The sequence below is a fragment of the Corythoichthys intestinalis genome, chromosome 17 (assembly GCF_030265065.1).
Source record: "Corythoichthys intestinalis isolate RoL2023-P3 chromosome 17, ASM3026506v1, whole genome shotgun sequence".
Taxonomy (NCBI): domain Eukaryota; kingdom Metazoa; phylum Chordata; class Actinopteri; order Syngnathiformes; family Syngnathidae; genus Corythoichthys; species Corythoichthys intestinalis.
The window spans coordinates 29,994,708-30,007,536 of record NC_080411.1 but is presented as its reverse complement, the minus strand read 5'-3'; the positions used below and the strand labels follow the sequence as shown (position 1 = coordinate 30,007,536).

General features: G+C 39.5%; 1 protein-coding gene across 4 annotated transcripts in view; it reads right to left on the bottom strand.

Moving 5' to 3' along the window:
* The window catches only part of LOC130905414 (calmodulin-regulated spectrin-associated protein 1-B-like), a 26,303-nt gene extending 13,474 nt beyond the window's left edge, over window positions 1-12,829 (bottom strand). The window contains exons 1-12 of one of the 4 annotated variants that reach the window (XM_057818790.1): window positions 12,488-12,829; window positions 10,333-10,514; window positions 5,816-6,078; window positions 4,548-4,709; window positions 4,381-4,464; window positions 3,907-3,966; window positions 2,496-2,637; window positions 2,274-2,413; window positions 567-663; window positions 356-479; window positions 179-277; window positions 7-93 (exon numbers count right to left, since the gene is read on the bottom strand). In XM_057818790.1, coding sequence (XP_057674773.1) covers window positions 7-93; window positions 179-277; window positions 356-479; window positions 567-663; window positions 2,274-2,413; window positions 2,496-2,637; window positions 3,907-3,966; window positions 4,381-4,464; window positions 4,548-4,709; window positions 5,816-6,078; window positions 10,333-10,513 — 1,439 coding nt within the window. In that variant the 5' untranslated portion in view covers window position 10,514; window positions 12,488-12,829. The remainder of the gene's footprint in view (window positions 1-6; window positions 94-178; window positions 278-355; window positions 480-566; window positions 664-2,273; window positions 2,414-2,495; window positions 2,638-3,906; window positions 3,967-4,380; window positions 4,465-4,547; window positions 4,710-5,815; window positions 6,079-10,332; window positions 10,515-12,487) is intronic. The other 3 variants (XM_057818791.1, XM_057818792.1, XM_057818793.1) reach the window with 3 other exon arrangements.

Genomic DNA, 12,829 nt, shown 5'->3' with positions numbered 1-12,829 from the left:
GCTCACCTTTGCCTCCGGTCTGGACAGATCTGTGACAGACCTTGACGCTTTTCTTCTTTACGTGCCAGAGAGCTACACTGATTCCTCACTGAGGTAGAAAGACAACATGAATCTTACTTTAAGAATTTCAAATAATTTCCTAAATATAATGCACTTCTGCAGGTCACTATCACCTGAGGCATCGTCCTCAAGTCCCCTCAGCCGTATCTGTCTTCGAGGCACTAAAGAGTGAGGAGAGCTGGAAGTACTTGGTACAGTGCCGCTAGAGGAAGACATTCTTAAATGAAATAAAATGAGTCATGAAGTGAAACCAGCATGTTAAATGTAACCTAGTCTGCTTCGAAACAAAGTTTACCTAAAGTCCAGGATTGAAGGTGTGGTCAATATATCAGCAGCACTTGATGTAGTTGGGAAACTACGTTTGGTGACATTGATGGGTGTGTGAGATCGAGAGGTGTTAGACTGCAGAAGTAACTTCGCTGTAAAGATGAGGAGGGCGTATTTAACATGAACAACTCAACCCGGAGTAATGAAAGTGGTATGAGGATACATGGATACAATTTTACCATCTCTGTTTTCCTTTAGGTCCCTCGGCTGTACAAAATCAGGCTTCACAATCTCAAACCACCAAAAGAGCTCAGCGATGAACACCATCACATTATTCTGCATGAAGAAATCAAAGAAAGGTGATATGTGCTACCCGTAAATCTGTCCACATCCTTCATAAATTCAGATAAAGTCGATATAATGTTCGACTTCAAAGAGCACAGGTTGATGTAGCTATCACGTGACCACTACATTTCCTAATTTTTCTTCATCTTACAACGAAACAACAAAATTTGAAAAGCAGTAAACAAAGAACTTATTAGCTTGACAGAACGAGATACGGCAACTGTTTGCCCATCTTAGGGCTTAGGAAAAGACTTTTCATTCATTGCATTTAATGAAATTTGGACTCTTCAATGAGCATGCATGTTTTTTCCATGTGCAATAATGTCTGAGTACCCAAAGAATAAAGATGCAAGCACTTGAAGGACTTGCAAACTCCATAAAGGAAAAGCGTAGCTGAGCCTGAGATCTAAACCCTGAACTACAGAACTGTATGGCAGATGGGTTAAACAATATATTGCATTGGTCTTCTGTCCTGTGTAGCCTTACAAAGTATTTACAATACGGTCAATCCAGGTTACTATTGTTCACTAGATCATTTCCAGGACATTTTCATCGATTAATTACTAGGTGGGAATCATTGGGTACCTAACGATTCTATTACGATTCAGAGGCTCCGATTCGATTATAAATCGATTATTGATGTCACCCAACCCCCCCCTTTAATGTTTTGTACATTAGTTCCAAAATAGTTTAAAAATCTTTTTAGCCTAAACCAAACTAATATTTAAGTATCAAGGTAACAGTTAAAAATATTAAATAAAATACTCAAGTCCCCATTCTGTATCAGCAGCTGTAAACTACATTCAATTAATTTAATGATGTGAATCAACCGTTAAAGTTGATATTTTGCTCCCGTTATTCCATAATTTCCCTTCTGTCTACTTACAACATGTCAAAGTTTTAAACTGTTTCATTATTTAAAGATAGATTCAAGTCAAGATTTTGCTGATTTAGGAGTATTTCAGATAAAAAGTTAATTAGGTTCGCTACAACAGAGCCTTCTAGAGAAGTCTACTGCTTTAAGATGGCAGCTGTTTACAACGCGGGAACTACTAAACGGCAAGCCTGTCGTTTCGCATCTAGTTCTTTTTATATGTTCTAACACCGCCGTCGTCTGTCATTTAGCATCTAGTTCTGAAAATATGTGATATCTACTGTAGCCGTATGTGGCCGTATGTTTGTAGCAACTAGCAACTGGCCGTTGTTTGAACCAGCTGTCGGCCGCAGTCAGGTATTTTTTTGTTTTTTTAACTAGCGGCATGAGTTGAACATGATATTTGCTCTTGGTCCGTTCCTCATTGCGACCTGAAGACCGCGCTGACTGTGTTTTAGTTCTGCTTTACCTGGTATAATTCAATAATCGGAATTTGGATGTTTGTGAATCGTTCTCGAATCTTCCACGGCCGAATCGCGAAAAATCTAAGAATGAGAAATTTCGCACGGCTCTATTAATTACTGTGATTGATAGAAAAAGTTGATGATTTAAGTGTAATATTTCATTATTTTATGCTTATTCCCTCAACAGAAACTTTTATTAACTTTTTTTTAGCTGTGGCATAACATGTGAGAATCTTGTTTTTGTGTGCGTCATTGTCTCTCACCCTTAACACTGGAGGACAATACAGTATGTCTTCGGGCTTTAGATAAAAGCACTTGTTCAAGTATTTATTGGAAAATTTTATCAGGAGCTGGATGTTGTACATGCTGTCAGCAATGGAGGCGACATCCTTCAGGCAGATATCTACATTTAGGACAGACAGATGGATATCATTGTGACACATTTTCTTCACTAGTCGGTCGTGTAATAAAGGTTTCATCCATACCTTCAAGTCTAATGAGTTCAGGGCAATAGAAATGGATTAGTGCCAGAAGAGCAGCGCCATCGCACACATCTTTGCACAGGTCCTCTATCAGGGAGAAGTGCTGAAGTGTCCGACCAGAGAGGTAATCCCTGCGATAGCGTACCTGAACAGTGAGATCACAGGTAATGTTTATAATGTGTCCAGTGGTTCTTGTATTTAAATGGAACCATGGACAGAAAGACTTGTAGTTCTTAAATGATAAATGTTAGCATGAGTTATAATAATTTGATATTCAAACCACTCATAATGTTTTCGTTTTTAGAACATTTGAAAAATTAGTGTAACTAGTAGGTCGCCATTGTTGTGGACGAAGCAATGCACTCTGGGCGGTGACGTCACTGGGCAGCGCTGCTGTACTTCCACAGTGTCACTCGTTAGCTACATAAACATGTAGTCAGTTCTGCCCTTCCAATTTAGAACCCAAGGGGAAAAGTGATGAGGAGTCATCGATATTCAACTATATTAACAATCGTCAACTGTCGATATTTCACAAAACGAGCAGCAAAAGCAATTAAATGATGGTCTCCAGCGGGATTCGAACCCACGTTTCCCGTGCGACAGATGAGCACATAGATCACAGTACTATCCCGCGTGACGTTGTAGAGTCATGATTTTCTGTCTGTGCGATAAAACCTGAAAGGGAAACGCAACTGAAAAATAGTGCGGCTAGCTTTACCACGGAATTAGAAAAAGGCAGCTCACATCATACAGCAAGTAGGCAAATATAACGTTGGAATTGCGTAAGAGTTTCTTGAACACACACACACACACAAAAAACACGCAATCGCGAAAGGGGAGACACAAAAAGGGTTTGTGACAATAGGTCGGGATCAATTAAAAAAAAAATTTTTCTAAAAAACGAGGGAAAACCGCAGTGAGAGGCAGGCAAACGAAAAAAACAAGGCAATGATGCAACTAGCAACAAAGGGATATACAAACTGTCAAATAGAAGCAAATCAATATCTCGGCATGCCGCCTAGGATCGGTTTTAAGACATTGCTGACGAGCTGGAATTGAATGCAGGTACAACGTTGGGAACTCATCTCACAGCTCTGTAACAAAACAATCTGACCAGCAGCAGAATGTGAAAAAAATCAAGCCAGTCATTATACTAGCTTCGCTTGCTAGCTAGCACATCTATTCTCCCAGTCCAGGCCAACTGCGTTATCTTTCCCGGCATGCATTGTGGGCATTAAAAATGGCAACCTCCATAGGTCAATATACAGTATGTGTTTCTAATAACATATTTTAGTAAAAGAGAACAATTGTGGCTTATTAGAGCCTACAAGTCTTGAAGTCCGAGAAATCGGAAACTGTTTTCCCTTTTGTACAAAAATATAAAATTACAATATATACGTATCAGGTATTTTACCACTCGAGAGAACTCCACAGGCTCCAGCAGACAATGGGCCAGTGCATGCAATATGTCAGGCTGGTGGAGAGAGAGGAAAGAGATGACTTGATGGGGTCCACACATGCATGGTTGGAAAGCAAGTCCAGTAAGGCTGGGGGAAAACTTAAGTTTAAATTTGCATGCAGCAAGCAAGGTGAGAGTATTTGGCAGTGGGTTTACAAAAGTGATGATGATTAATGCCAAATCTGAAATAAAATAAAAATGAATGAATGAATGCAAAGGTCGATGGAACATGTACCTAGAACTACAGGGTAGAGCACCGTCGTCCTCACTGAGTTAAACCGGGTACGCACATACTGACAATTGGGCCAGATCTAAATTTGCTCTCCCTCGCGATCAAATAATTTACAGTACTTGGTCTAATAATTTCTATTCAGTTACCTTAGTCAATCAAAGTTACATTTTTTTGGTGGATAACTTTTTTTTACCTACCTTCTGATGGCTTGGTGAGTCTAACATCTGCTGCTGCTTCATCTTCATCTCTTTTTCAGAGATAGCACTCATCTTAGTATTCACCTTCAGGTGACAAAGACACAGCAGGTCAACCCACAGCACTCAATTTAAAAATACAAACATGATATGTTCTTATTCCTTTTTACTTTGTTAAGCCAAAGGACCATGGCGTCTTCTAGGTCCATTGGACGCTCCTTTGAGGCACTAAAGTTGGAGAATCGTTTGACACTGGACACCACCTTCTCCACACTGATCATTTCCAACATGCAGGCCATCATGAGGGCATCAATCAAGTGCATGTGGCAGCTCTGCACCAAAAAGAGGAGATTCAAAGTCCATTCATAAAAGAGGAAAATACCCGGAGAGGGCCGGCGCACTGCATAAGCTAGTAACGCTCTGTGTGTTGGGCCCCTATGTGGTCTAAAGGGCACCATTACATGTTGAATTCTATCTGGATAGAAACTCAGAAGGGAAAAACACTAGCATGTAGCATGTAAGCAAGGAGTGGGAATCTCTTGGTACCTCACGATACCATACGATTTGCAATACGAAGCTCATGATGATCTGACGATACGGCGATTATCGATACATTGCTCAGGAAATCATTTTAGGATATTCTACAAACAACTAATAAACAGAAAAACAAGCTTCTGCTGTGAATTGGAATGAGTTCATCACTAGTAGACGTACAATCCATTTGAACTGGGAGGGTGGCATTCGTTCATTCGCTGCCATCCCTCTCACTTCAAACAGATTGAACGTCTATGGCCGTCAGTGACAGCCTGCGCCAGGCAATGAGGTAATTTTTGGCCATTTAAGGTCATTTATCTGTTGATTTTTAGTTACTTCCTGTTGATTTTGGCGTATTTTATGGGTCACTTCCTGTTCTGTAACTCAAAATAAACAGGAAGTGACCCATAAAATACCCAAATGAATAGGCATTGACCCAAACTCAACTGGAAATGACCTGTAAATTCCCTAAAATGAACAGCAACTGACCAGTAAATGCCCTGAAAATCGGACAGAATGACAGTGAATGCTCTGGTTTCGAATGAACAAACGTTCCCAGTCTAAATGGATTGGATGTCGAGCACCGTAAATGCAGCCTTAGAGTTAACTTAGACACTATTATGATGGAAGATTTTGGTAGCAACTTGTTGGTTCCTTTTTATATATTTTTTTAGACATTGACACCTTTTTAAAACGAATCTCGATTCTTGGCAGGAGCATATTGATAACATTTTGGGAAACAAAGTATCACGATTTATCAGTAGTTCGATATTTTGTCACACCCCGAATGTAAGCCCATATGCCAATTACGCTGTCAATGTATTTGGCTTGAAACATGCAAGGTTAGATCATATTAAAACATGTTACCGAATGTATAATTAACCAGTAATAAACCTCAACGCACCATCTTAACGGGGGTAGAGCTGAGATCCAGAGCGGAGACAGGAATGTCGTCCAAGTCTCGCACGTGGATGCCCCTGGCGGACAGAGCCAGGAGCACAGACTGATGGCTTTGGAGCGAGGTGGCTTGCTCGACGTGGAGGATGAGTCCACACACCCAACAGTAAATCTCTCCAGACAGCAGCAGGTGAATGACGGGTGGCTTAATGTGCTCCTGCTCATATTGGTCAGTGTAGAAGGGGTTTTGCAGGTCCTTTGGGATGTGGTCTGATGGTAAAAAGTATGCATATTGCATTCATATAATTATTTATTAATCAAATCAAGTCTTCATTTTTTTTACCGGTCTTGTTAAGCTGCTTGGACATACAGAATGGTACATGTGAATGTCTTTAACTGCTGGAACAGTTTTATTGTGCCACATGGAAGTTTTGGTTTTCTCCTCTAGTGGTTGTTTATATTTATGTGTAGTGTGTTAATTAGATGTTTTCACAAGTTACATAGAGTAACACAGCTGGGATGCTATCTTTGAACCCAATGTCTTCAAGCAGTCTAACGTCAGCCTGGGAAAACATTGAGGCAAAGTAGCAACTCCGTAAGCTTAGAATCAATCAGATAACAAGACTTAGCAGTGATTACGAAACTGAAGTTGTTGTGCCAGCCCGCCTAGTGGTTCCCTGCTCGTGCTCCAGGACGTAGGGAAGCTATTTTAGTACACCTTGAAGACGCTAATCCACACTTACTTTATTAGTGTGACACGTGGACAGTCAGCGAGTAGCGTTAACACATAATATTAGGCACAATTTAGGCACTATTCTTTGAGAAAGGGTCGGACTTTTGATTGAGGTATAGGTATATACTGTAGGTATTGTTACCTTGTTTATCTACCTGACAGCCTGAAACTGGTCCATCAATGTTAATTTCGATATAAAGGGCTACAGGAATGCTAGTCTTTAATTCTGTTTGATCATACCAAATATATGGACTGACCTAATGTTGGACATAAGACTGAATTGTTGAGTTCAAGAGTCTTTCACGAATCAAACAGGTGTGTGTCCTTGCTTCCAATCTCATTAATCACTTAAACATGTGACATTCTCACTAGCACAGAAGGGCAGCACAGTGCAGTGTTTGCAACTTAATCTAATGAGAGAGTTTTGGCCATCTCACACACACACTACCACTAATGTGAGTTGGGATTGTGTTTTAAGCAAAAAGCCCACCGACGCATTCACTCTTCCCCAATCATTCACAGCCATCTACATCATAGTGGTCCAAGAAATTGTTTGATTGCATTTGAGGAGCTTAACAAAACGACAGAAAAAAAAATGTATTCAAGTCACTTCAGTCGTAAATGCTTGCCTATGGTTAGTATAAAAATGAGGCAACTAAAGCACAGATAGCCTGATGAGGAAATTGATATAAACTACTTTTATGGATTTTTAATTTTATCTGCAACTCTTCATACAATGAGTATGAAGTAAAGACCTACAAGAGATACATACACGTAGTTTGTGCCATAGCTGATGTCAGGTACTGAAATGTTAATTCTAGCATACTCAATAGTAGTGCTGCAACGATTAATCGATTAACTCGAGTATTCGATTAGAAAAAAAGATTCGAATTAAATTTTACTGCTTCGAGAATTCGTTTAATTAAAGAGGCGTTGTAATGGTTTGTTTTGAACGTGTTAGCATTTAGTTTTATTGATTTGGGTGTATACACTGCCCTCTAGTCTGCCTCATTTCATGTGGCTGAATTGAGCTGCTCCCTGTTAAGACCAACATAAGCCAGGTTTTTGTTTGAGCTAATGCTTTTTTTTAATGCATTCATAATTTAGTTATGTTATGGTATATTCAGCCATTTATTGTGGGAATATGTGTCTGAATCATTTGTTAAGAGCATTGTAAAAAAAAAAAAAGTTAGCATTTTATAGCATTTAAGCTAGCGAACTTTTGCTATGTAAGTTGGCCAATTGTTCTTTTGTTGTGTATAGATCCTCAATTATTTATTTTTTTATACCATTTGAGGCTCAGCTCAGGTATTTACATTTTTGATGTTTTTTTATCTGATTACTCGATTATTCGAACTAACTTGTTCATCGATTAATCGACTACTAAAATAATCGACAGCTGCAGCCCTACTCAATAGACTGGCTGAGCAGAGAACCAAAACAAAGGAAGCAGCTCTTTGTCCTCCAGGCACAGCTGACGTCAGGACGAACCAATCAGATTAAGAGACACTCCGCGGGAGTGGGTGTTTATTAAGGGCATCTTTATCTGCTCCTTGGCACCCAGTGGTAGACCTTTAACTGGAATTTGACCATTCATAATATTTACAACATTAATGCGGAACTCTAAATAGTACTGTTTGCGTTCCAGCTAGTGTATGATGAGGTACGCCATGTTGCGTAGAAATTCATGCAACCCGGGGACTATTAGTGTATTCAAGATAGTTTTTTTTTTTTTTTCAATGACTGCTGATTGACCCACAGCTCACACTCAGAGAGTAGTGACATCGAGTGACACAAAAACCCACTTTGAAGGGAAGGAGTAGTTTCTACACATTAGCACACGGCCTAGCGATGTGGGGCAGTTTAAGTATAAGGAGTAGACGAGGTGGTTGAGAGCTGTCACGGCTAGTGACCTGTGTATAAAAGACTTTCACCCATCATGAGACTCTAGCACAAATGTGCGTCTACTACGCAAAGATTGTACTGCGTGTTCTGTTCAGAGTGTTTCAGTCCCACTCCAGTTACATTTTCGAATGAAATACATAAATTGACCAGCTGCGCCGGTATTTATACGCGGTCTTTACAGGCGAAATTTTGCCAATTTGACATATAGGCAAACACGCACCAAGCACTGATTTTTTTCAGTGAGAATATGAATCTGAATTAATTTTTTAGACTACATTTGCCCTTCAATTGACTGACGAGTTGCAAGTCTGGCGACCAACCCAAAAATAGTTGTTACTATTGTAACAACTCATGAAAACAAGTGCTGAAGGGAAATAGATGGCTTTTAGTTTTTACACGCTGATAAAGGGCAAATTGTAAATTTGACTTATCGTTATTTTTTGCTTTGTGCTTCACAATACCAATCCAATGTTGTGGGTCTAGCACTTACAGTGGTATGAAAAAGTATCTGAACCTTTTGGAATTACTCACATTTCTGCATAAAATCACCATCAAATGTGAACTGATTGTTGTCAAAATCACACAGATGAAAATACAGTGTCTGCTTCAACTAAAACCACCCAAACATTGATAGGTTTTCATATTTTAATGAGGACAGCATGCAAACAATGACAGAAGGGGGAAAAATAAGTAACTGAAACCTCTGCCTAAGGAGATTTAATGAGCGATTGAAACCAATTTTTACCAAATATTTTAAGTCAGGTGTGTGCCCAATCACTGATGAGTGGTTTAAAGCTGCACTGCCCACTATAATACACACACCTGGTAAGAAATGTCGTCATGACGAGCTCTGTCTGATGTGCATCATGGCTTGGTCAAAAAAGCTGTCTAAAGACCCGTGATCAAGGATTGTTGAAAATATTATATGTGATGGTTCACTTACTTATTTTTCCCCCTTCTGTCATTGTTTGCATACTAGCCTCATTAAAATATGAAAACCTATAAATGTTTGGGTGGTTTTAGTTAAAGTAGACACTGTTTTTTTTTTTTATCTGTGTGATTTTGACAAAGATCAGATCGCATTTGATGGTGATTTTATGCAGAAATGTGAGCAATTTCAAAAGGTTCAGATACTTTTTCATCCCACTGTAAGTTGGCTGACTGTAGCATACTGGCCAATAGAGCTGCAACTAACGATTATTTTCATATTTGATTAATCATACGATTAATAAATGGATTAATCGGATAAATGTCCCTTTTTTCAAATACCTTCACAATTTACCTGGCATGTTCTAAGTAACAATGAAGACAAAATGGATGACCATTTCCTTAAAAAATAAAATTTTATTACAGTTTTCTGACTTAACAGTAGTCTACAACTGTATCAATTATCAAATTCATTGGAAAATATTTAATTCATCAATTTTAATCAATTGAATCAATTAGTTGTTGAAGCTATATTAAGAAGCTAGTTTAGAAAGTAAAATGTCCGAAAATTGGCAAAAATGTGAACTGTAGTTTTCCCAAGTAAAAGCAGATTTTTGTCCTACTTTGACTCAACAAAAATATAATTAAGAAATTTGATAATATTTACAGCTGAGAAGTTATATGTATGTTATAATTTCAAGAATTTTGAAAAGTTTAAGGTGAAGAAAGTCCTAAACGATTAATTGGTTATCAAAATAGTTGCCGATTAATTTGCTCATCGATTAGTTGTCGAGTAAACAATTAATTGTTGCCCATCTACTGGCCATACTATTAAACCCTCAGTCAGGGCTACTTGTCAGATCTTATAATATGACCCAGTAAATTGTAAAACAATGCTATCACATACCTTGCATTGTGAGTGTAGAAAGACCGAGCAAAAGCACAAGAGAACATCTTACCAATTCCATAAGCTTTAGCCAGCAGCCAGCGGAGATTTGCTTCTATTTTGGCTCTCGCAGAGTCATACAGGTCCGGAGGTACCACCAAAACTTCCACACCTCCTCCTCCTACATTCCCATCTTCTGTTGCTCTCTTTCTAGTGCCGCCCCCTCCCTGCCCTGCACTCTCTTCTACGTCCATGCTGAAACAAAGAAAAACCAACAGGTTCATGTTCATAACAGGGCTGACCAAAACAAATTATACATTACACCAATAACCAGATTTGGGGGACTTGAGTCATGTCGGTTTAGGACTTAAAATGTGCTCTATTAAAACATGAAAGACGCAACTTGTCAGTATTACCTGTGGACTTTTGGTAATTTGCCAATTATTGTCCAACCTCTGTGTTGATTGCAACGCATTTACACGGAATAAGCAAAGTCTGTAAATAGTCTATTTTACTGACATTACAGCTGCAAAGCGGGGCGTTTTTTGGGTCTTTGTTGCTGGCTGCCTGAAAATCCACAGGACTGCTTCAAAGCGTTTCCATCCCACCAAGAGCCTGAAGGAACATTGATTAGCCCCTCCAAGTCACAACAGATACGATGTCTAGCCCTGTCAATGGCAGCCAATGAGTTGAAAGAGTACCCTATAAGGGTTAAAAAATATATATATATATATCATCATAGTTCGTACATAAGTGTTAAACCCCTAATTAGCGTGGTAGACGCTCACAAATTTCTGGCTAATTAGACACTTCTTACAATATACATGTCTACAGTACTGTAATAAAACTACACTACAGTGGTACCTCAACAAACCATCCCTTTGACACGAGATCTTTTTTTAGACATCCAACGTTAAATTTGACTCGCCATTCGTTTCTACATCCGACGACATGCTCGAAATACGACGATTTATGACATTTTTCCTGCAAGACGAACGCACGGCGGATTTTCTTGTGCGAGAAATCAACATGGGTTCCAAGAAGGTCAGTGCAGGTGGTGAAAAAGGAAAAAGGTAACACTTATCATCAAAATGAAGATGGAAATGATAGAATAATTTGAGCGTGGTGCACGAGTCCGTGAACTGGTTTGACAGTACAGCCGTACAATGTCTACGATCTTGACGGTCCTCCTCCGACCTCCGTTCGCCAGTCTTTATTATTGTGGTAACATCGCCAAGGAAATCGCCAGCTTCGTCAGGTTTTTAATCATTTATTTCAGAACTTGTGCAACACAACACGCCTACTGTTGGCCGCAGATGACACCAATAACAAAAGAAAATTAAAAGAGAAAGTGATAAATCTCTAGGGTTTTCTCCTTTCGCACTCTGTCACGTCAGCCGTGCGGTGCACGCGTTCAGGTACAGCACGCAAAACACATCCGCCACATTAGAACACGATTTGTTGCATTATTACAAGAATGATTATTATTATTATTATATTATTGTTCCGATTTTTATTTTTTAAGCGGCATGGAAAATGAATGAATGAATGAATTTATTTGTTTTGCTATGAGTAATTGCCATTTGTAATGGCACCAGCAGCATTAAGGATTTAGTGTAGGTTTTCGGGCTGTGGAGCGAATTAATGGAATTATAATGCATTCTTATGGGAAAATCCTTCTAGACGTATTCGACGATTTCGACTTACAAACAAGGTCCCGGAACGAACTAACTTCGTATGTAGAGGCACCACTGAACTTAGGAAGTTGATAAAGATGATGTCAAAATTCAAGAGGTGGATGTGCTAATCCCTCTTCCGTTAAGTTTATCATGTTTGGATCTAATAAATAAACAAAAATTATGAAAATAATGTCTAATTACTGTGTTTTCTATGTCTAATTACTGTCCACTGTAGGCAGGTGAGAGCGTGACGTAATTACAGCCCACAAGCAAAGGCCTGCCTGCTGTTGTTAAAAATATATTTAATGTCCTCTCCCATAAAACACATTTTCATCATATTAACGACTGGTGTTGGTTTCATTTCATGTATAGGAAAACTGACACCATTAAAAAAAATGAAACGTATCGTGAATTTATTAGCTCTCAATCAATGAAGCGCAGTTAGCATGTTGCTGTCATTAGCCGTCTGGAGACAGGTTGACTGGTGAAAGGCGGCTCCTTTTCGCGGCGAATGGTCGACATGTCAAGGAAAAGGGAGAAGAAGCTCACCTTTACGGGCGCATTGTCTCCGTCTTCTCTGTAACTGTCGCGGGTAGTTATGGGAGCATAGTGGTTGGTTGGACCGAGCGGCAAGATGACTGGGTCTCCGAAAGCCTCCTCCAAGCACTCTTCCCCGCCCCACACCACACAAATCTCTAGCCTCCCTAGATAACGCCGCGTAATCCCACGGTAATAAATGAAACCAAATCCGTTTGGCAAACCACGCAAGGTCGGCATTCGAGGGAAAACCACGAGTAATGTCCGAACGCCGCTAATACAGATTCACTGGCATCGTTTCTGTAAGTGGTGCTGACGAAGGAGGTGGGGGGTAAACGCTTGGAGGAGCTTGTC